The 24,742-nt window shown below is 31.8% G+C and overlaps 2 protein-coding genes across 2 annotated transcripts; both read left to right on the top strand.

Moving 5' to 3' along the window:
• On the top strand, positions 1-1,473 carry LOC18101727 (probable aspartic proteinase GIP2). Its single transcript, XM_006379998.3, has one exon. It carries the CDS (start codon positions 30-32, stop codon positions 1,347-1,349), a length of 1,320 nt encoding a protein of 439 aa, XP_006380060.3. The 5' UTR covers positions 1-29; the 3' UTR covers positions 1,350-1,473.
• A 5,098-nt stretch (positions 1,474-6,571) lies between these two features.
• Positions 6,572-9,477, top strand: LOC7454251 (probable aquaporin NIP7-1). The gene is made up of 5 exons (XM_002311799.4): positions 6,572-6,954; positions 7,545-7,769; positions 7,866-8,060; positions 8,801-8,862; positions 8,968-9,477. Exons 1-5 carry the CDS (start codon positions 6,736-6,738, stop codon positions 9,188-9,190), a joined length of 924 nt encoding a protein of 307 aa, XP_002311835.4. The 5' UTR covers positions 6,572-6,735; the 3' UTR covers positions 9,191-9,477.
• Positions 9,478-24,742: the final 15,265 nt, after the last annotated feature.

Genomic DNA, 24,742 nt, shown 5'->3' on the forward strand with positions numbered 1-24,742 from the left:
GAATCCCAGCACCAAAGACAGCATCCACAATGGCTCTCACCCATAATTTTCTTCTTTTCTGCTCCCTTTTTCCCTTCTTCGTCATCCCTTCCTTGTCAAAAACATCATTCAGGCCCAAAGCATTAGTCCTTCCCGTATCAAAAGATGCATCAAGTCTCCAATACGTTACCCTGATGAACCAAAGAACCCCTTTAGTCCCTGTAAAGTTAACCCTTGATCTTGGTGGCCAGTTTCAATGGGTTGACTGTGAAGAAGGCTATGTATCGTCTTCTTATAAACCTGTACGTTGCACATCTGCCCAATGCTCACTTGCTAGGTCAAAGAGCTGCGTCAATGAATGCTATTCTAGCCCCAGGCCAGGATGCAACAACAACACATGTTCTGTCCTCCCTGACAATACGGTAACAAGTACTGCCACTAGTGGTGATGTTGGTCAGGATGCTGTTTCAATTCAATCTACTGATGGATCAAATCCTGGCAGAGTTGCTTCTGTGAATAAATTGATCTTCGCTTGTAGTGAAACACGTTTCCTAGAAGGCCTTGCTAATGGTGTCAAGGGTATGGCTGGCTTTGGAAGGACTAAGATTTCACTTCCTTCTCAGTTCTCTGCTGCTTTTAGCCTTGACAGGAAATTTGCCATTTGCTTGACCTCTTCGGCTTCAAATGCTAAAGGTGTTGTATTTTTTGGTGATGGGCCATATGTTCTTCTTCCAGGTATTGATGCCTCCAAGCTTCTTATTTACACCCCATTAATTCTCAACCCTGTAAGCACAGCGTCTGCTTACTTCGAAGGAGAGCCTTCCTCTGATTACTTCATTGGAGTCAAGTCTATCAAGATTAATGGAAAAGCTGTACCATTGAACACATCATTGCTATCCATTGATAGGATCCAAGGCACTGGTGGAACAAAGATTAGCACTGTGAATCCATATACAGTAATGGAAACAACAATCTACAAAGCTGTCATTGCCACTTTTGTGAAAGAGCTAGCCCTTGTTCCTAGAGTAGCATCCGTGGCACCATTTGGGCCATGTTTTAACTCAACCAACATTGGTAGCACAAGGGTTGGACCACCCGTGCCACAAATTGATCTTGTCCTGCAAAGCAGTAAAGTTTCCTGGACGATTTTTGGTGCAAACTCAATGGTTCAAGTAAAAAGTGATGTCATGTGTCTTGGGTTCGTGGATGGAGGTCTAAACCCTAGGACTTCAATCGTCATCGGAGGTTACCAATTGGAGAACAATCTTCTGCAGTTTGATCTTGCCACTTCAAGGCTTGGTTTCAGCTCTTCACTGTTGTTTAGACAAACAACTTGTGCCAATTTCAACTTTACATCTAATAATGTTTAAAAAAAGATTGTTTCCTTTCGCGAAAAATACATCATGTAGTGTGTTGATCATTTGCGCATGTTGCTGTTTTTTTTTTATCTGATATTTTGAATCTAAATAAATAAAAAATTTAGTTGACATCCAACGCCAACCTTTCAAGTAATATTTGATTATCATCTCAGAAAAAAAAAAAAAACAAAGTGCGAATACAAATTAAAAAAATAAATTGAGCAATACAAATTCAAATGAATTGAGAATCCAGGTCCAATCCTATCCAATTATTTTGAGTCAAATCAGATAGCTTTCAGGAGAAATTTTATTTTATGGTGACTGCCTGACTGGGTCACCAGTTTTGTGATACTTGGATTTAAATAATTTTTGTAATATGTAGGGCTAAACTCATTATATGCATTCTGTATTTTCACCGATGCATTAAAAAAGCTTTTCTTTTATCAATTAAACATTCATATTTTCAATTTCTATTAATTGAATATAATTTATCTAAATGGAAAAGGAAACTACTTACTAGAGAGTGTGGACCGAGGAGATCAAATTAACTCGAATGAAAGAAAAAAATGATAATAATTACCCATGTATTTAAAAATATTTTACTCAATCGGTTGAGATAAAGTTTTCACTACCAGAAAATCGATGAATACAAACAGAAATATCGGTGGATTTTTTCTATCGGTATTTTACGGTGATCTTTACCGACCAATTTTTTTCCATTGCTAACTTCATCGGTAAATACCGACGGAAATATATTGATGGTATTTTTTCATGTGCTCACCAACGTGTAAGTTTTTACAGATGCAGTTACCGATAGAATTATAGTTGGATTCAAACAGGCAACCTGTACAATGACGTGTCACTTAGATTGACAGAATTGTCAACAGATTGACAGATGAAATAATTCCATCGGTAATATTTAATATACAATCTGGCACTCGACCCTCCTCTCCCCCTCCCATATTTCTCTTTCTACCTTAAAAAACCTATGCAATAAAACAAACAACCCCATCTTAAGTAATGCATCTATCCTTTTTTAAATTTGAACACATTTTTAGAATGTTAATTTTTTTATTGTATATTTTTATAGTATATGTATTTTGTTTGAGTTTTTACTTGTTTTATTTTTTTTTATCAAATAAACTTGTTGTATCGATTTATGAATTTGTACATGTTATGGTTTGATTTAGATTTTGTAAAATTGTATTTGTTTGTAAATTATTGAAACTTATGTCGAATTACCAGCTTAGTGTGTTGTTATGAAATAAATAATGACTTGTTTAACTGGTCCGTTTTATATTTTGTCAATTTTATTGCTGAGTTGTAATTTTCATAAATGTGTATAAATTTGTATCTACGTAAATAGTTGATAATAAATTAAGAGAAGTATTAAAGTAGGTTGAATAATCTTGAGCTAAACCAATATTTTTACAATTTTATTTACTTAGCTTAGTTAATTAATACATGTTGTCATCATTATATAATATAGGTTTGATAGAAGTCATGGATGATCATTGCTGGATGTATCGAGGTTCACCCCAAGGATTACGGAGGATGGATTATTGTAATGGGGTTCAGGATTTTATTAATTACGCAACATCTAATCTGAGAAATATTAGTGGAGGCGGTGTCCTTTCACAGCGGGATCCATTCACCTGCAAGTACGAGGCGCATTGGAAAGATGACCTTTCAATGTAAGTTTATTTTGTTTTGAGTTTGTTCATATTTAACAATTTATGAACAAATAGTATTTGATTAAATTTATAAATTTTCAGGTTCACAAACATTGAGGTTGTCCGAATAATAACATCGGCATTTAAATAGTCGATGGAAATTTCATTGTTTCAATGGAGCCACATTTTCACACATTCTGATTGGAAACCACATGTCGATGCATGATTTACAAGATTTAAGATTAGTGTTAACTTAAAAGTTTTACTATTTTTATGTTAATTCCTTTACTTTATAGAAATTATTGAATTAGTTTTTATAAATTTTTAATGCAAGGGTAAATTTGAGTGGGATAAAGCAAATGATAATGTTGTGAGGAGGGTTTTGGAGAATTACGTTGCAACTAAGTAACATAAAAAAAAATACGATAATATTTTTTTAATTTTAAATATTAAAATTTCATTTGTCATTAACTCATCTAGAATACTTTTGTATCATGTAGGTTGCGTGATTTTTTATATGAGGTGCAAAAAAAATCTAAAAAATATGCTAGAGAAAACGCTCTACTAAGCTAGAATAACGTGGTGGTTTTGAAGGATTTCAGGTTGTCATACATCCTGGAGAATATATGGGCGGAATATATTCAGCACATGACATTCGAGTGTTTCACACGACGCTCACAGTCTAGTGCGGGGAACCGGAGATGACAAATTCACAGTTTGGTTACCACACACACCTGCGACTCCATTCCGTTTGTTTCTCATACGAAGCGAATGGTAAAATTAATTTTAATTACATCTATCCTTAATTAATTTTTTTATTATTTATAAATATATTTAATTGACAATATTTTTTTCTTACAGGCTACGACTCTTGGACGTAAGCCAAGCCCAATGAAACTTTTTATGGAGATGCACGTGCGGAATGAAGGCCGCCAAAAAGGGATGCAACAGTTTGTCGACAACTGTGCTTAATACTTTATGGTACGTTCATTCAACCATTTTATTTCGTAAGTTATTATTTTCTTGAATTTGATGATTTCATTTTTTTATTTTCAGGAGACATATAACAGCCGGTTGAATGAGAAATACAAGGATGATCATTTGACTCACCCGAATTTCGATCTGTATTTGTGGATGGAGGCAGAATCGTCTGGTGGACCCAATATAAATCCGGAGTACGGACTCTCCAACACTACGACCAAGAACTTGTGGACAACCCGTAGTGTCTTAACCATTAGGAGCTCGCAATTGATACCGAGCACTCAGTTTTCGGAGTTCACAGCCTTGTTACAATATGGAGTACAAGAACATACGGCCCATCTAAATGAAAAATATGAATGACTCTCTGCGGATTATGAAGAACTCCGCCGAATGATCTTGGATATTAGATCACAGATGGGTGGTACATATACACCCTCTTATTGGCCCTATGGTCTCGAGAACGACCAGCCTCCTCCTCCTCCTCCTTCAGCGTCACCTTTGTTCTAGTTTCATTGTATTTGAACATATAAATTTGTACTAAATATTTGGCTTTTATATTAAGATAATTTATTTTTACATACTTGAATTTTATACAATTTTTAATTTTTAATTATTTTCTTTTTCTATTCAATAGATTTTTTAAAAATATATATTTTTTAATTATTACGGACATGGTTACCGACGGACTCAATCCATTGGTATATTTTAGAGAGATGGAAAAAAATTACTGCATGTGCCACTTCAACTGTTACATAACCGACAAAATTATTCCGTCGATATTTTACAGAGGGTTGGAATAAAATTACTTTAAATGCCACTACCAATCATCAACGGAATTCTGTCGGTATATTCCAACAAGTAATTTTTTGGTGTGTATTGTCCATTTTTAAAACCATCGGGTTTTTTTTAACGATGAATATTTCAACATACCAGAAATTACCAATGAGGAGTTTTCCAACGGCTGTTTTCCGTCCGTGAATCCGTTGGTAAAATATGCTCTGACGGAATGGTAGAGTAAATTTTACCCATAAAATGTAGTAATGTTTTATTTTGATTGCTATGTTTTAAGTTTTTTAAATAACTTGTAAGAAGAAAGGGAGGTGTAAAGATTTTCTCCAAAAGAACCAATTATATTTCATTCTTTAGTTTTTTCTTGTTTTATTTTAAAACATTGATTTTGATTTTTCTCTTTTCTTCTAATTTATGGATAATGGGTTTATTTAATGTACATTGTCATCAACAGAATGAAAAAAAATAAAATCGAAGTCTTTATTGAAAAAAACGAAAGGTTATACACTTAAATAGAGAAAAAAAATAATAAAAAGAGCCCTGATTAAAAAATTTGTACTTAACACTGAATTTTGCATTTACCTCCATTCATATCCTTCAAGAGCAATGCATCAAGTTGTAATTGGACGACACATGCACAAATACAGGAGGATTTTCAAATGTCCATGACCCATATTGCCACTCTAGACACTACCGAGCTCTGGTCTATATAACAATTTGTTCTTGGTGTAAAGGCTCAAGAGCCCGCTTCTTTTCTAGACATGGACAGGTCGTCATGGATGAGACCAAAGGAGCACCAGCCTCAAGAGCCCTCAAATCTATAAGAAGTAATGGAAGCAACTAGGGACTTCCCTTTCCTCCACAACTTCAACTTTTTATGGCATGAAATGGTTGGCCCATTTTTTTTTTTTTTTTAATTTACTTTTTGCTAAAGAATGGTTATTTCGAGTCTTATTTACTTGTGTTTTGCAATAGATGGGTTGGTGGTTAGGATATTGTTTGTATACTCACAAATTCGTTGGCCCACTTTTAGAATTCTGCATTCTCCATCTTTAGTTTCATAGTTAAACAATTCAAATTAGGAAGACAAGCATGAAATGGTGATTCACTAATTTTAAATCTAACTTCAATCGAGTTTTAAATTAAATTAAATAAAAATTAACTTGATTAAATTCAATTTATTCAGTAAATCAACTAAGAATTTGGTTATTCGGTCAAAACCTGGTTTGATTTAAAAAAATATTAAAAATGATATCATTTCAATCATTTTTTTTTAATAATTGAAATGATGTCATTTTAAATTAACCTGGTCAATCCATCTACTCATAAGTGACCCGAACCTTGTGCAAGTTTCAGTTACTTTGCTCAATAGCAAACTGAATTTCATAAAATCATCTTCAGAATTAAGATATCTAACTAAATGTAAGCTAATATAACATAACATAACATAACATAAAAAAAAAAAAACAACAGGAACCCAATTGACATTACTTCTAAGCAAGGGCTCAAAAGAGAATAAATTATTTTGTAGATAATTATCAAAATCAGAAAAAAAAAAAAAAAAAAAAAAAAAACAGGAAAGTGCTACTAAAATAAGGTGAACCAAAATTTAAGATTGTAAGTAAATTGTGGATAACCTCTTAAACTGGAAACAGTTGAGAAGCACAAACTATACAACTCTTTCCCCCGCCCATTTGGAGAACCACATGAATTGTGTTGAATTCCTCATTTCAATCAATTCTCGCAAACGTCAATCAACCTATAAGCATGAACTACAGCGAAAAAAATCTGCCATATTTAAAGCTTCCCTTAATAAATGATTATTGATCAATGCAAGAAACATCTCCACTCCTCTAAACACCATGCTCTTTGCGTTTCCTTAGCTTTATGCAAGACCAATAAAGAGTCTGTCTGCCTGGACTCCTATGTTGTAGATTGGAGTCCTGATCCCTCGCATGAGAGCTGTTTTCATGAAAATGAAACACTTACTTGAGGAAATAACATCTGCTCATGTTCCAAAGACTGCTGTGCTGCCACCTGCATCATCTAGTAGCTCATCTACTGATGATCAAGAGATGGATTCGAATTCAATGCCAATGAAAAGGCATATCTTTATTAAAAAATCTAGTTTTTGCAGCTTTCTGCATGGCATGGATCTAAATCCTGCACGCATGGTAAGCAATCCAACTCTCCTTGATATGCATGAGCCTAGCTAGCTACACTTCTTGCATCTTGCATAATTCCATTGATTCCTGCCAATTAAATTCCAAAATCATTTACAATCTCGTTATAGACTATAAGACATACTGTCTTAGCAGAGAAACTAAGGTAGCGTTCGGTTGCTGTCTAAGGATAGAAAAGATGAAAACAATTAGGATAAATGAGACATATCCTTTCTATCCTTCCCTGTTTTGGAAGGATATAAATTCACTCCACAACAAATATACAGGTGATGAGATATAATCGAAACAAATACATCTACAAGAGGATACTAAGAATACACCAGATTTCGACATATTGATCCTCACATTTTTCTGTCAGCAACATTTTCATGTAACTGCTTGAAACAGTAAATTATGCTAGTATAAATCGCAAGTCCAAGTTCAAGTACCCAAAATGTTGTTAAAAACATTATTTTTCAACTACAAATCTTAAGTCCATTTTCGCAGCCGATCAGTTTGATTGAAAGCTCTTCTTTCTGCTTACCCTGCATTCGGAATGTTTTGCTGTATCTAAAACGTGTAAGCTCCATTATGATCTGCAGGTTTTAGCAGAGATGGTAGGAACCTTTCTTTTACTGTTCTGTGTATGTGGGATTGTAGCTTGCACGCAGATATTGAGAGGACAAGTGGGTCTGATGGAATATGCATCCGTAGCAGGATTAACAATCATCGTCGTGATTTTCTCCATAGGATCAATCTCTGGTGCTCACGTTAATCCTGCTGTTACCATTGCCTTCGCAACTTTTGGCCATTTTCCATGGTCCAAGGTAAAAAATCATCCAAATTCTATTTTCTGATATAATTTCTTCATATTTTTATACACCAATTTACATATACATGGTACCAATATTGGTTTCTTCCAGGTTCCACTTTACATATTGGCTCAAACAGTAGGTTCAGTATCGGCAACATATGTTGGAAGCTCAGTATACGGCGTAAAAACAGAACTTATGACCACCCGACCAGCAATAGGCTGCAGTTCTGCCTTCTGGGTGGAATTTATGGCCACTTTCATGCTCATGTTCCTTGCAGCCTCGTTAACAAGCCAATCCCGATCCGTAAGGCAAATCCCCCATGTTTTTGTTTCTAAATGAATTGTGTTGTTTTTGCCACAAACATGCATGTTGTTTTTTATATTTGCAGTCTCTGCTTTTTTTCGGTGAATTTCTCAATCTCTATGGGAGAAATCTCCAATATGTTTTTTTTTTTTTACTTTTATTTATTATATCTTTATATAGTACATGGAGATATGTTTTTCCATCCAATTTAATAATATTATATTTTTTATTAAAAAAATGCCATTACGTTTTATAAGAATATAATAGCAAAACTTTATAAAATTGCTAAAAATTGTTTTGAGAGAGAAAAAATTTCAAAATTACTCTCCAATTAAAATTTTGAAAAATAAAATTTTGAAATTTTCAAAAGATAAAAATTATTTTCTTGTAAACTCAGGGAAATTTTTAAAATAAAAAAAATATAATTATATCAATTTGAATGGAAAAAGAATTGACATAAATATATAAAAATAATTAAATATTATATAAGTACATAAAAAAAAGGGATATAAGGAAAAATTTCCCAATTATATATTAAATAGTTGTAAATTATAGTATTTGAGTTCGAGAGAGTCATGAATACATGAGATTCGAGTTTGGATATGAACACTATAAAACCCGATTCATTGGTATCAATTACCTCCCCCAAGTGAAAATGCTTATTCCTCAAACGGAATTGCAGGACTCTGTCAACCGCCACAAAACCTGTTCATGACTGTAGTTGGAAAACTTTTTTGCAGATAGGCCCTTTGTCTGGTTTTCTTTACGGCATTGCCATTGGACTTGCAGTGCTTATTACAGGGTATGAACAATGAACGGCTGGAAAACACTCTTAAAATATCGTTCCTTCTAATTTTCTCTTGGTTTTTTGATCTTGTTAGTTTTTCTTCTTCTTCTTTCATTCCAGGCCTGTGTCAGGAGGATCATTGAATCCTGCAAGGTCATTGGGCCCTGCAATTGTTTCCTGGGACTTCAAGGATATATGGGTATACATCACTGCTCCAACCATTGGAGCTGTAGCTGGTGCTCTCATGTTTCATCTTTTACGGATTCGACCCCAGGCATGCAGTGCCAATTCCTCTCCTGATGATGATCTACTTGTTCACTCCATAGCCTTCACTGAGAGCTAATCCATCGTGTTTTTCTTCTTTCTTTTCCTATTATTTAGAATTTGTTTTCGAAATATATACTTGTCCACCACACTATAATGAAGGTGGCACCGTGTACATTGCAGCAACAACAAAAAAATCACTAGGAGGTGGTTGGTGATTAATACAGAACTTATTGTTGTCTCGAAAATAGCAATTTTTTTAGGTTTTTGTTCGGGAAATCAATGTTATAGAGTCAGTCACCTGGGCAAGGAGGCTTAATAACCAAAAAGTTTAAATTAATTGATTATGAGTTTAATTTATTTTTATTAAGTATTACTTTAAAATACATGGGTTTTTTTTTTTTTTTGTTATGCAAGGCTTCATTGTTTAGCCTCTTACATATTACTATGGATGGGTTGTATGAAATTTTATATTTTTTTCAATTTAGTCTTTAAACTTGTTTTTCAGCGATTTAGTCCTAATTGAAGAACAATTAATTTTGATTTCTTATGAAAAGATGGTATTGAAAGAAGAGGAACTGAAATAAAAAAAAGGCATCAAACATGGGTGGTATGCTATAAGTTTCGCAAAAGATACACTTTGATCCTTGAATTTTAAAAATCACGCAAATTATACAATTTCAGTATCTCAATATTTTTCTAATTTAATTTTGGTACAAAAAATTATTTTTATTATTTTTTAGTCCCTGGTTGAGAGAAAAAAAAAAAGAGAGCTCGCTAGATTCTAGCGGTAAAGAGAGAAAAGTGTTGTTGACACCGAATTAGACCACCAAAACGAATGATATTTTTGTTAAATGGTTCCATTTGATTAGGGGAGTTCATATTAGGTATTTTTTTAACCTTTAACATTCGTGAAAAAACAGATATGAACTCAAGTTGATTTCGGTTTCTAGGGCGGTGTTTCGGGCTTTTTGAAGCCATAGATAGATTTATTACGGTTCCTATAATGTTTTAGGTCAAAAATGGATTAAAAAATGGGTTTTGAATGAAAAGACTTGAGCTCTGATTTTCCAGGCACTATAGTGGCTGGAATCTGGGCAAATCAGATGATATGTCGTCTGAATTTTTTTCAAAAAAAAAAATTAGGCCAAACTACCTTAGTTGCAAACAAAAAAATAATAATTAAGGGCCCAAGCTTGGGGGCCCTAACAAATAGGACAAGCCTAGTACTGTCTGGCCTTTGCTCTCTTTTTTTTAATTAATGATTTTTTTTATGATTTTTTATCTAAAATTTTTTAATTTATATTTAAATTAGTATTCCTTCTCTCTTTTATTTTGTTTGTAAAGCCTCTTTTAAATGATGATTATTTTTTAGTTATGCATAAATTTTTTAACAAAAAAAAGATAATATTTCTAATATATGTAGCCCTGCATGATGTTTGTTTTCTCCTTTTATTTTATTTGATCAATTTAATTTGTTTCTCTATTTCTATTATCATTTACTTAAATAAAAAAATATTTTAATAAACAAATTAGCAAAAACAATAGGGTAAATGTCCCATCTTTCAAAATTGAATATCTTGATTGTCTCTTGATTTTTCAAGTTTTATTATTAGGTAAAGGTAATGACTTTTTATTTATTTATTTATTCGCACACATAGTTCTTGATTTATTTGATTACTTGTATGCAAATATTTTTTATTTGAACTTAGATTTTTTAAACTACAGAAATGCATTGAAAAACTTGATTGTTATTTTAAATATATATATATATATATATATATATATATATATATATATATTTAACCCACAGCAGAGCGAGGATCACATAACTATTATAATACCTCAAACTTGTTAATCAAAATCAATGTGGAATTTTCTTCTCATGTGTAAAACTCAACAAATCTCCGCTCACATATAAGTTTTTATAGTTTGTTTGAAATTATGATTAAAAAAAAATTTAAAGTATTTTTTATTTAAAAATATATCAAAATAATATATATTTTATTTTTTAAAATTAACATATTAAAATAATCTAAAAATATTCAAAAATAATAATTTAAAACTAAAAAAAAATATGTTCACCCACGTTGGTTTTCTCAACACATGAGTTTTATTAATCAACCATGTACGTTTAAAAATAAAAAACCATGAGAGCACACACTTACCCAATTATTGGGTGACAACATTGAAATCTGAAACCAATCATACCACACTTGCCCTCGTTGATCTGGACGTCCTGCACGTGTAAGGGTTTACACATAGAATTGAATACTATTTTAATCTAGAAATCTAAACTAAGAAGTTGCGGATATATATTAACATCTTTTTATTATTATTATTATTAATATAAAAATTCGGATCAGCTTGCGTGTATCTTGACTAATCCAATGAATTCTAAAATTAACGATTATATAAAACTCTAGTAAGTCTAAAAAAACTCGAACTCATGATTATTAAAAAACAAATTCAAGATCTGAACAGTTAAGTTATCTTAATTTATGTGAGATTCAGCACTCACATATGAAACCCAGCCATTAATAATAATAATAATAAAATAAAGAAAGAAATCTGATGCTGTTGCGGATAACATAATTTTCCATTAGTTGTGGGGGTGTGAAAGATTTGAAATCAAGATTAATGATTTGGAACTTGCATTGTTGAGCAAATGAACATCAATTTGATTGTCTCTCATTGCACACAGCAGGCAATGCGTATGCTACACAGAGCTATTTCCTTATGCTGAATTACGTGGAGGACGTTTCAAGCACTAGCGACTTGGACCATCTTGTTTCTTGTTAAGCAATTAGAGACACGTCATTATTAAAAATTCATCTAAAACTAATGGAATTAATGACAAAATAATTCTATCAATAAATTACAGTGATAATTATCGACAACCACTATTTTGTCTGTAACTCAATCGGTATACCGACGGAGTGATTCTGTTGATATATACTCACTGAATTATAGACAAAATATATATAATTTTTTTTATAAAAAAAGAGGTTTGATGACGTGGAAGTTTTTGTAGATAATTTTACCGACGGACTGACCGAGGGATTTAAAATGAGATCTCCGTACAGTGTCGACGTGACCAATTCACCGTCAAAATTACCGACGGAATCGCCGACAACCAGAACCGACAAATTCATGATTTTGTGACCACGCACACCGGCGGCTCTGTTCTGTTTGCTACACATGCAAAACAGATGGTAAGATTAATTCAAATAAAATATATCGTTAATTAATTTGTTGTTACTTAATTAATTTTTTTTTCTTACAAGATACGTCTCTTGGGCGTGAGCCGAGCCCAATGGAACTGTTTCTATAGACGAACATGAGGAGTGAAGATCGTCAAAAGGGGATGCAACAGTTCGTTGCAACCACGCTCAACACTTCGTGGTATGTTCGTTCAACCATTTTATTTCGTAAGTTATTATTTTTCTTGAATTGAATATGATGATTTCTTTTTTCATTTTCAAGAGACCTATAATAGCCGGTTGAGGAAGAGATATGGGGACGATCCTTCGACCCATTCGGATTTCGATCCAGATTTGTGGATGGAGGTAGGATCGTCTGGTGGACCAGATAAAAATCGGGTGTACGGGCTCTCTAACACTACGGCAAAGAACTAGCGGGCGGCTCGTAGTGTCTCAATCGTTGGGAGCTTCCAATTAGTATTGAGCACCCAATCTAAGGAGATCGTGACCTTACAGCAACACACGGCTCATCTCACCGAAAAATACAAGCAACTCTCGGCGAATTATGAACAACTCCGTCAATTGATCATGAAAATTACATCACAGATGGATGATACATGTGCGCCTCCTTTTTAGCCGTTTCGTTCCGGGAGCGACCAGCCTCCGCCACCACCTCCTCCTCCTCCTCCAACTCCACCGTTGGTCTAGTTTAATTTTTTTTTGGGAAGCACATTAAATTTGTAATGAATATTTGGATGAATATTATTTAAATTTATTTTTTTATTTTTTATATTTAATACAATTTTATTTGCATAATTGGTTTTTTTTACTATTAATTTATATAATTTTATATTATTTATTCTAAATAATGTTTTTTAAAAAAATTTAAAAACATTACCGACGGATGTCCAGACGGAATATTTCCGTCGGTATTTTACAGAGAGTTGAAAAATATTTACTGGAAATGCCACAATCATCGACGTCTTCACAGACGGAAACATTTCGTCGGTATTCTACCAAAAATTGAGAAATATTTACTACAAATACCATAATCACCGACGTGTATACCGACGGATACATTCCGTCGGCATTTCACCAAGAGTTGAAAAATATTTACTTCATATGCCACTATTATCGATGGAATATTTCTAGAGGGAATTTTTTTTCGCGCATTTTCCGTCTGTAAAAGCATAAGTATTTGTTTTTTTTTACCGACAAAATTAGCGATAGAATATGAAATTACCAACGAACGCTATGCCGACGGACAGTTTTCGTCGAGGAATTAGTCAGTAAAAAATCTACCGATGAAGTAGTAATCTTACACCGACAGATTTGGTCCGTTTGTAAAATTGTTAAATATTATATTGTATATACTTCATAAGGTCCCATCAGCCATAGAAATCCTACCATTCCAATTCTGCAAAATGGCCAGTGCTTAACCAAAACAGCGGGCGATGCTTCCAGAAGGAAAAATACGTGAACACGACATATTCATCCAATAGAAAACAAACTTGGGTCAATAGTCGTTCCAGCAAAATGGGATGCTTTAAGCATTTGCCAATCCTCCATGCCCTAGCTAGCTATATATGCAATGAAACAATACAAAATTTGATCAGCCTGCACCCCACCCCAAATACAAAAGAGAGGAAACCCTCTTCATCATCGATCGTCACCTTCAAGTTTATATAATTATAGTCCGTACATCATGTCATTTGAGTTATATATGTGCTCTATATATATATATATATATATATATATAACCTTAATAATAATAATCTTGTCATCTTACGTTCGACAGTAACAGTGAAGTGTTGCTGAAGTATATAGAAAGGACAGGCGTTAATCTCCAAGCGCCTAGAGACAATCCATCCAACCTGAAAAGAATAATATATGAGTTCCTCCAGGCCTTTGTAATTGGTCTGGCTTCTCTATCCCACTGGGTCGCTCTCCATAAAAGAACAAGCACCACTGCCCTAGCTTCTTTTTCTACATAAGCATCGGTTTCATCGTAAAATAGACTCGTTGTGTATTTATACAGATACGGGTATCTTTAGAAGTGAAAGCGATGAAATATTAATGTTGTGTATTTACAATAATGATAGAAAAGGAATACAGTAGGGAGAGGCTTCATAGAAAAAAAATAAAATAAAAATCTTAACATGGAAAAAAAAAAAAAAGCATTTTGCAATCTCAGATCTAGTTCGGCCGGGAATTGAGTAAAAAATAAGACCGTAAAGAGAGATAAAATTAATATGAGGTGGGAGATGTTGACTTAATTAGAGAGATAAAATTAATATGGAGAAAGATGCTCCCAGGAACACCAGCTGGCTCCCTAAAATTAATGTGAAGGAATAAGAAATTTATAAGAACAGGAGGTGATCATAAAGGCCGGTTAAGATCATGTCAAGTTCGTCTTTGTTACGTTTTATTTTTAAATTAAAGTGTTATTTATTATTATTATTATTATTCAGAAGTTTTAATAAATAAAAACTCGGACAATACTAAATCACTAGACTTCATGAAAATGTTTTAAGAAAACAAATCTTAAAGAAACTTATGCTTTCGAAATATTTTAATAAACTGATTTTTTTTTTTAAAAGTGCTTGGTCATTAAAGATTTTGAGAATTTTCAAGAAATAGAATATAAAATATTTTGAAATGTTTAAAATTATTTTAATTTCTTAAACATTTGAGATTTTCGAAAAAATTAATGGCTTAGAATTTGTTTTTTTCATTTAATAAAAAAACATTTTTAAATTATCAATTTTTAGAAAATATGAATATTTTATTATTAATCTTTTTTAAAATTTTAGTTTTTATATTAAAAAAATAATAACTGAGGATTTCTAAAATTTTCTTACCTAAGCATTTCTTAATGGAAATTATGAAATAAAAATTTTCAAAATTTAATTCTTTTCTAAGATTTTTTTTATTTCTTAATGATTATAGAAAATCATTTCTGGATAATTATAGTAGAAATTTCAAATTTTCAGTTTTTTTTAAGATATTTTTTATTTCTTAATAACTATAGAAAAATCATTTGCCAGTATCAAAGAACTATCTCGACCCAATAGCTTAAACTATTAGGTAAGGTCCCAGAATATGATTTATATTATTCTCTAACACACCCCCTCAAGTGAAAGTCCTTTGAACTTGAAACTTGCACAAGCCAACATTACCTTGTGCTTAATTTTTATCAAATAAATGAGGATGGTGAGATTCGAACTCGTGACCGCTTGGTCATTATAAATCATATCCTAGGACCTTACCCAATAGTTTAAGCTATTTGATAAGGTCCCATGATATAATTTATATTATTCTCTAACAGCCAGTACTTTTACATGGACATCCAAGCCAACAACTTAAACATATCAAAATAAAAATTACCAGGTACTCTCACATAAACCTCCCAACAATCAACAATTCAAATGGTATGTTTTGCATTAAATTTATAGTTTAGTTTAGAGTTTAATTCAAACACTTAATTCTTGTAATAGATGATGATTCATTCTCAATTTTATTTGTTAATTTTATATTGTTTTTTTATTTTTTATTGTTTATTTATTTTATATAAGAGTGGTGGTTATGACGCTCTCTCGTACTTTCATTTTATTACCATATTTTTTTATTAAGGCATGAGTAAAAGTTAAATTGAAAGACTTGGCCCTTTTATCAATTTTGTATCGCAGTTCCAAGGACAATGATTACCTTTAATCTCTATTTTTTTTTTCATGACCAAATAAAACCTAGAACCCATGTTTGGGTCATTTTATTCCATAAAAGTGTATCACTCACGAAATATCAAAAAATGGAAAGAATTGAAATATTTAAAATATAGAAGAATATCTGCTTCAAGATAACATGAATATTAAAATCAATCTCGCAATAAATGGACTGTTATTTATTTAAGAGTATGATAACTTTTGTTTTTAGATGTTTTTTAAAAATATATTTACTTATTATTAAAAAGATTTTTCTTTAGTATTTTTTCATAATTTTAATGTACTGATATTAAAAATAAACCTGGGTTGACTCTTCTGATTCATGACTTGAGTTTTGTCCTAAATTGACCCCCGCATCGAGTTTTTAAAACTATGATAACAACTATTTTTATTCTTATCTTAACTCGGGTCAACCCAAGTTGACCGTTCAGACACGTGACTCGGGCCTTGCCTTAAGTCGACCCTCGAGTCAGATCTTAAAACTATGATAATTGTTGTACTTTTCACAAGAGAGAGATGTTGCGGTGACCCTTTACAGGCATGTTGAAAGGTATTTGGTTGAATAAGGAGTCGCCACCTAATATTATGATTATTAGGAATCTTAATTGACCTTTAAAGATTCTAGGCAATAGCCTAGTTACATAAAGGGAAAGTATTAGCCTCCTAGTACGCCTTACCCTCTGTTTTCGATCCTAACAAACCACATTACTAATACCAAGCATGTTTAAATAAAAAAAACTAACAAACAACATCAAATCATCAAAATTATGCATGAGGTTCCATTTTCCAAAACTATCAAACTAAAACAGCAAGCATATTCAACAATTTAAGGTTCAAAACTAACATTTTAACATTCAATAGGACTCATATAAACCTAGAAATTAAGAACATGCATCAAAACAAACACCAAAGGCTACTACCATTTTTGGAAGATTCCAAAACAATTCCATTTCATCAAAAACAATTATCCAAACATTTTCTAAATATCCAGTAAACAATAACAATCAACTCAAAGCAGAACTAAGCAAAGAAAAATGACATTTTTATGCATTAATCAAAATCCAAGCTCAACACAATATAAAACCAAAACAAATCCAAAACATCATCAAAACATGTAAGGGATAGTTAGGGGTATGCCTCATGGACATTACCTCCTAGGTCAGAGGAAGTTTATACCTTCAAAGTTTATACCTCCTAGTTCAAAAATTTGTTAAGAAAAAAAACATAATGAAAACAAATGTTGCAATTTAACAAAAAATATATACTTCACACTAATTTTTCCATATTTGTCTTGCCACCCTAGAGTGCCTTGTCACACTGTTTTTTTCCTTGTAATTATTTTTGTAAAATAATTAGTTTCTAAATCAAAAGGACATCTTTTATTAATTATAAGTATTGATCATAAATGCATTAACCTTAAATTTCCTCCACCAAGCCTCAACCATGGGCATCCATTCAGGATGCTCTTTAAGTTGGCTCTATTAAAGCAAGGCTATTTCATCACCAATGTTATCATTCATACAATTTCCATATTTGTGAGCTTAAAAAACTATTAATTAATGGTTGACTACATAAACACGTAAACATTGATTTAATATTATGTTTGAATATAACAAATTTTTTACATGATTAAATCTGGTTTCCATTATGTTATTAACTTGCTAGAATAAGGATCTTTGGCAAACAGGATGCCAGATCTGCAACCCATAGTTGGCGAGTTTACGTTGTTAGAATGTGCATCAAGTGCCTCTTCATGAACAACACATAAATGCATTGTAGGCTCAAGAACACTACTGCTTGAAGATGCACAACTGCTTTGTTTTGACTCTAAACTTTTCTTTGAAATCTAAACAATACAACTAATAATTAATAATATTCAATTAAATTCTCAATCTACAGTTTATGATTTTTTTTGTTTTAATGCATCTATCCATTTAAAACATATTTCAATAGCTTCTTTCGTATACAATACCCTCCTTAAAATTAGAAAAAAAGATATAGACAACCAGTTACAATGAACCAAATCATCACCCACAAGCCAAATGCACACTTACCATGTATTCTTTTTTAGGAAAATGAGATTGAAAGGGAAAAGGGAAAAAGATAGGGATTTTCTTGATATTTATGGGTTTTAACATCACCGACATAATTTCCTGCCGATGAGTCCATAGGTCATTAACCCCGTCAGCATATTATTCACAGTCTTACCAATATAGGATTTTAAACCCATCATTGAATTCGTCGGTCATTTCAAAAATTTCAAAACTCTTTTGAACACCTCTAAATTTATCGATAATTTTTCATTTGTCGGTATATCTGTCAATGAATCCAACCCTTTCAATTCTTGCTAAACTCTCTGTAATTCTTCGATGATTTTAGATTCCATTGGTAAATCCATCAGAGAATTGAATTCCTGAATTTTTCTTTGTAATTGTTCAATATTTTTAGATTTCATCGATAAATGAAAATTCATAAATTCAACCCTAAACTCTATGTAATTCTCTGATGATATTATTGTTTATCGGTGAGTTCATCGATAAGCACTATACCACCGATGGAATAATTTTTGTCAGATAATTTTTCTGTTGGTTAACATTCCTAAATTCTTCCCTAAATTATCTATAATTCTCCAATGAATATATCTACCGCGGATAAAGTTATATTGATGACATATTCACTAATAGTTAGTTAATAATTTACTAGTTTTTTTTTTATTGTTGTCGGTGATTTCATTGGTAAATTTATTGTAATTGATTTTCTTATATATTGAATATAATTTGTATCGAACCCAATTAAGCAACAACAACAGGTACATTCATAACTTATTCAACAACAACTTATTAAAACCATAACCATAATAACAAACACTTGATAAATGTGTGAGGTACAATGCATTATACAATGAGAATAAATATGTTAATTGTATAATGATGTTTTACATCTAAAATCAGTTCAGATCCACTGTCTAATTTAAATCCTCATCATTTTTATTTTCATCGTTTTCATCATCCTCATTAAACTAAAGTTGTTCGATCTCTTCATCTTCATCAAGTTTCGTATCTCCACTGGTACTTAATATATCTTTTAAATCTTTAAAAGAAACATGAACATAAGTATTCTCTATTACATAAATATTTGAATTTTCTTCTAACTAGATAAATGGAGAAACTCGATATCGATAAGCGAACTCATCTAGTTGAAAAACATCTTCTCCCCTAGTTATTTAATTGTTACCATCTTTAACAGCTTAGACACAACTTTTAAGTTTGGTTTTCATAACAGATAACCAACCAACTCTATTATAATCATTTCTAAACGATGGAGCGTATGTGTAATACACTTGTTGGCATTGTTGGGCAAGTATAAAAACATCGTTGATGTTGCCAAGTCTACTTCTTTTATTGATTTTGACCAAACCATGATGAGAATCTATCCTAATTCCTCTATCAATATCATACCAACAGCATTTGAGTGAAAAGATTGTATTTTATGCCCTATGATATTGTAATTGAATGACCTTTTTCTAACTTGCCATAATAATCAACTTCGAATTCAATAGGAGTTGATTCCTTAACACAAACCTTATTATTATAGGTACTTCTATCTTCTTCATAATCTTCTGTGTGAAAGACATCCATTAATGAAAAACTCATTATAACACTCAATCTTTCTTTCAGGACCCAAAGATAGAAATTTCAAACTTTTAGCATTGCCTCCCATGTTGTACACCAGGTTAAATATAACATCCAGTAACGGTTGAAAAAAAGAGTTAAATCAATGTATTTTTGTTACAATTAGAAATTATTACATACTTATTGGTGTTTTAAAACCACGTGGTGAATTGTTCATCTTGTATTTGAAAAATTTGAGCTTTAGTGAGATACGAATTTTAGAATAACAAAAATTGACGATGTTGTATATAAGAAAGTTAGTGATCATTTAGCATAAACGAGAATACAAGAGAAAATAGTTTATCATTTAAAAACTTGTAAATTGACTTACTAAATAAAATATCTCAATTCATCGTTGTTAAATAGCATATAATTATATGATTATCTAAATTTGATGTCTGTCAAATATCTTATCGAAATTGTATTCTTCAACAATGGTCGAACAAGATGGGAAATTATTGATAAATTCCCACTAGAAGGCAATTCACCACAATCATCATATTTTGAAAGTGATTGATTCTTGTTCTCATAACGGGTTCAAAATAATATGAGATAAATGTTGAAATCTCTTCAAAATATAATCTTCGCATATCAAGGCCTCAACATGCGCATTGTTTTTAACATATTTCTTGAGGTTGAAAAGTATATGCATGAAGGTAAACAAAAATAAATTGAATGACCAAAAGTTTTTAAAAAACATCACACAATTAATATGCATATAATCCCTAACCTCTCGGGATAATACATCTATTTATACTGCACAAGCCCTTCAACTTTTGCTTTATAAGTTAAATGTATAGGCAAATGCTTTATTGAGTAAAAAAAAATAAGGTAAAGAAGATCATCTCAAGTTTGCAGATTATCACAATGATGTTCCTTTTAAGATGCTCTATATGTTGTGATCACAACTTGTTTTAGCAAACATCTCTCAGAAAATGACTAATTTTCATGAGTACATCTCATATATCTTTTAGCAATAAACCCATTTATGTAATTGAAATGGGTGTTTACATAAAAACATGATAGTCATAACTCTTCATTTTATATAATATGCATTCCTCTATTTCACCAATCTAGCTATGTTCAAAGCATATCCATTAAGAAATCACAAACTCTTAAGTAATTTATAGACAAGAAATTATGTTTTTTTTAAGACAAAGATGGCTTTGGGCTTTTCCACACATACCCTATAATTAAGCAAATTCATATTTTGACAGTCACAAAACAAAGTTATATACATTCTAGATTTTATGTTGTCCATTGTTTTCCTTTTGTTGTCCATGATCGTGTTAAAAATGTTTTCAAACACATTATTCTTAATATGCATGACATCTAAATTATGGTGGAGGACATTAGTCTTCCAATAAAAAAAGTCCAAAAAAATACTTCATTTTACCCAATTATAGATCACACCAAAACTAGAAAACTTTTGCTTACCAGATTCAAAGTCAAATACAATGTCTTCATATTGTGAAGCTACATCATACAATTCTTCACTCGACAGTACTAGAGGTGCAACATCCTTTTCAGCTTTACCTTACATGAAGTCCTTTCTGTTTTGCTATATTAATGATAACTTGGCAAGAATCTTCGGTGGTAATTAAAAAAAGAAGTTTTACAACCATTCGTTAAGGTAAATGCCTTATTATTTTCATACATTATGGACAAGCTAAATTTTCATATATGATCCATCCTGAAACCATCCCATGCATAGAAAAACCATTTATAGTCGCATTAAAGTTGTCCTTAGTTGAAATTATATTTCCTTGAGACATTTCAAATTATCAATCAATGGTTAAAGATAAACATCTATATTCCAACCTAAATTGTAAGGATCAGGTATGATTATAGATAAGAACATGAATTCTAGCCTCATACACATTCCTGATGGCAAGTTGTAAATCATTAATATGACCGATCAACAAGAATAGGGTGCAACAAATTACCCAAATAGATTGAGTCCATCTGTACACAAACCAGGAGGCATGTTTCATGGTTCTATTGAAAATTAAGGATGCACCCTATTAAACCGCTTTCAAGCTTCACTATCGGAAGGGTGCACCATGACTCTATTCCTTATATCATGTGAATGATGTCATAACATGTGTTCGGATTCCTTCTGAGACATAAATAACTTTTATATCCTATAAGTGATTGGGAACTATTTTGGTTTTTTATATGCGACAAATGTCCTTCCCCTACTCGTATTGGATGTATACCAAGCATGCCTATATGTTTTGCACGAAGTTAAATTTATATCTTCACCACAGTACAACATGCAAAAATTTAGGCACATATCAATTTTTTAGTATCTTAGACCAAGAGGTTTTTATCATAGATTTTACAGTAAAGAAGTTCTGTTTCAACCTATTTTCTTCTTGTAAAATGTTTTTTTCTCATTCGATTCTACTATCATAATCGACCTCACTTATATCATAATCAAACTTAATGATAAACACTCATGAAATGATTGATAATTTACTGTGATTTGTTCACTTATCCCATAATGGTTCATCACAATCTTTTATAAGTTCAAAAACCCTAGTTGCATCTATATTTGGTTCTTCATCTACAAGTGAACCTTCACTTCACTGATTGGTGGAACATTTTGTTCTTACACTTCACACATGAACATCTAATTATGCCTCCACTAATATTCTTCGGATTTTAAAGTGCGGAATTAATAAAATCCTCAACGTTTTACAATAATTTTCCTTATACAACCATTAAGATGAATCTCAATATATCTAAGAAAGATTATCTATTACTTAGAAAACCTATATAGAATAATGATGATAAAATTTCTTAATAATATAACAATCAACACAAAATTGAAATTTGGTAATTAAAATTAAATTCATAATCTAATAACAAATTATTATTGTTGTATAAAAATATAATGATGCGTCAAAATATTAACTAAATAAATCCAATTAACAATGATTAAAGGTGTAACAGCTCGGCCCAACCTGCCAAATATTGTCCGCTTTGGCCCACAGGCCTCACGGATTTGTTCTTGACGACCACGCATGGCCCCAAAACGCGTCTGACAAGTTAGCAATCAACACTACTAATAAGGCCAACTACCAAATCCTCACCCGCCAATGTTGATATTACAATTCACCCCTTTAAAGAGCCTGACGACCCCGTCGGCACAACCAAACAGCCAGTGAGGTCGGCTCTGATACCAAATGTAACAGCCCGACTCAACCTGCCAGATATTGTCCGCTTTGGCCCATGGGTCTCACGGATTTGTTCTTGTCGACCACACAGGACCCCAAAACACATATGACAAGTTAGCAACAAACACTACTAATAATATCAGCTACCAAATCATCACCCGTCGATGTGGGATATTACAAAAGGGTACCCAACTAATTATCTATCATTTTCTCAATTCAAACTTATTCAATCTTAATTAATACCATTTAATTGTTATCAATTCCATAAAAAATCATTTTTCCTAAAATTTCTAATATAATAATAAAATTGACAAAATATGATCATTACCCACTAAATAACTCATCATTTCTTTCATTATAACACATCTAAGTTACAAAATCAAAATCAATTTCATCAAACTACAAACAAATTCAAATTTCTCTAAATTACAAATAAACCCTAACTTACAAATCAAACTTTAACTCTACGTGAAAATGTTTTAAAACACTTAAATATACAAGTAAACTACACTGTAAATAAAAAAAAAAATTAATAATTATCTTAAAACATAAATGGGTAGGTTTGCTTACTTGATGTAGGGAATATTTAGAAAAAAATAAATGGTACCAAGACAATGATGCTTATGTTAAATAATACATTTATCTTGTTTTATTTATTAAGGGTAGAATAGTATTTTTACTTTAACATATATATATATATATATATATATATATAATCTCTTTATATTTAGATTAAAAGATGTACTTAAGAATAAACTGATTAAGGAGAACTCTAGCCTCCTTCTCTCTTATGTTCGTATTTATTTTGTGTTAATTGAATTGCTTTAATATGGTATTAGAGCTGGTTTTCTGGAACGAGGCTTAATTTTTTTGGAGTGATATTGGTTCTGTTTCTACAAATATGATATTTCATCTTTCCTTTAGCTTCTGCAATTTGGTATTTACGTTATGTTTCTGCAATTATTTTAGTATTTCGCCTTCCCTTCAGTTTCTGTAATTTAGTATTTGCGTTCAATTTTTGTAATTTGTTTTATGTTTTGGAGTAATCATATAACTTTGAGAAGATATTTGTTTAGTTTCTGCAATATCTGTTTAGTTTATGCAATCTGGTACTTTATCTTTCGCTGCTTTTGGAGTCTGGTTCTCTTTGTTTGTTAATTATGGCTACCGAAAGAGATGATTCGCTTCAGTCTGTGAATGTGAGGTTGGATGGAAAGAATTATTCGTACTAGAGTTATGTAATGACAAATTTTCTTAAGGGTAAAAAGATGTGGGGATACGTTAACAGAACATGTAATACCCAAGAATATTGAGGAGGAAGATGTTGTTTTGATAGATACATGGAAAACAAACAGTGCAAAGATTATTACTTGGATCAACAATTCTGTTGAGCATTCCATAGATACATAGTTGGCAAAGTATGAGACAGCAAAGGAGGTTTGAGATCATCTGCAAAGGTTATTCACGCAATCAAATTTTGCAAAGCAATATCAATTAGAGAATGACATACGAGCTCGTCATCAGAAGAATATGAGTATTTAGGAGTTTTATTCTACTATAACAGATCTTTAAGATCAATTGGCTCTTACAGAATCGGCAGAATTAAAGGCATGCGGTGCTTATATTGAATGTAGAGAGCAGCAATGATTGGTACAGTTTTTAACAACACTTCGCAACGATTTTGAAGGACTTAGAGGTTCAATTCTGCATCATTCTCCACTGCCTTCTGTTGACTCTATTGCAGTGAGTTATTAGCTAAGGAAATATGTCGTTAGTCTTATTCTGAAAAGGTAATTCTTTCTACTTTGAATCCTTTTGTACTAGCAGTACCCTCTTAGTCATTCTCTAATCAT

This window comes from Populus trichocarpa, chromosome 8, assembly GCF_000002775.5.
Source record: "Populus trichocarpa isolate Nisqually-1 chromosome 8, P.trichocarpa_v4.1, whole genome shotgun sequence".
Taxonomy (NCBI): domain Eukaryota; kingdom Viridiplantae; phylum Streptophyta; class Magnoliopsida; order Malpighiales; family Salicaceae; genus Populus; species Populus trichocarpa.

Coding starts and splice junctions, on each gene's coding strand:
- LOC18101727 (XM_006379998.3), top strand. CDS start 30: ATGGCTCTCACCCATAATTTTCTTCTTTTCTGCTCCCTTTTTCCCTTC.
- LOC7454251 (XM_002311799.4), top strand. CDS start 6,736: ATGAGAGCTGTTTTCATGAAAATGAAACACTTACTTGAGGAAATAACA. Junction 6,955..7,544: donor ATCTAAATCCTGCACGCATG/GTAAGCAATCCA, acceptor TATGATCTGCAG/GTTTTAGCAGAGATGGTAGG. Junction 8,863..8,967: donor CTTGCAGTGCTTATTACAGG/GTATGAACAATG, acceptor CTTTCATTCCAG/GCCTGTGTCAGGAGGATCAT.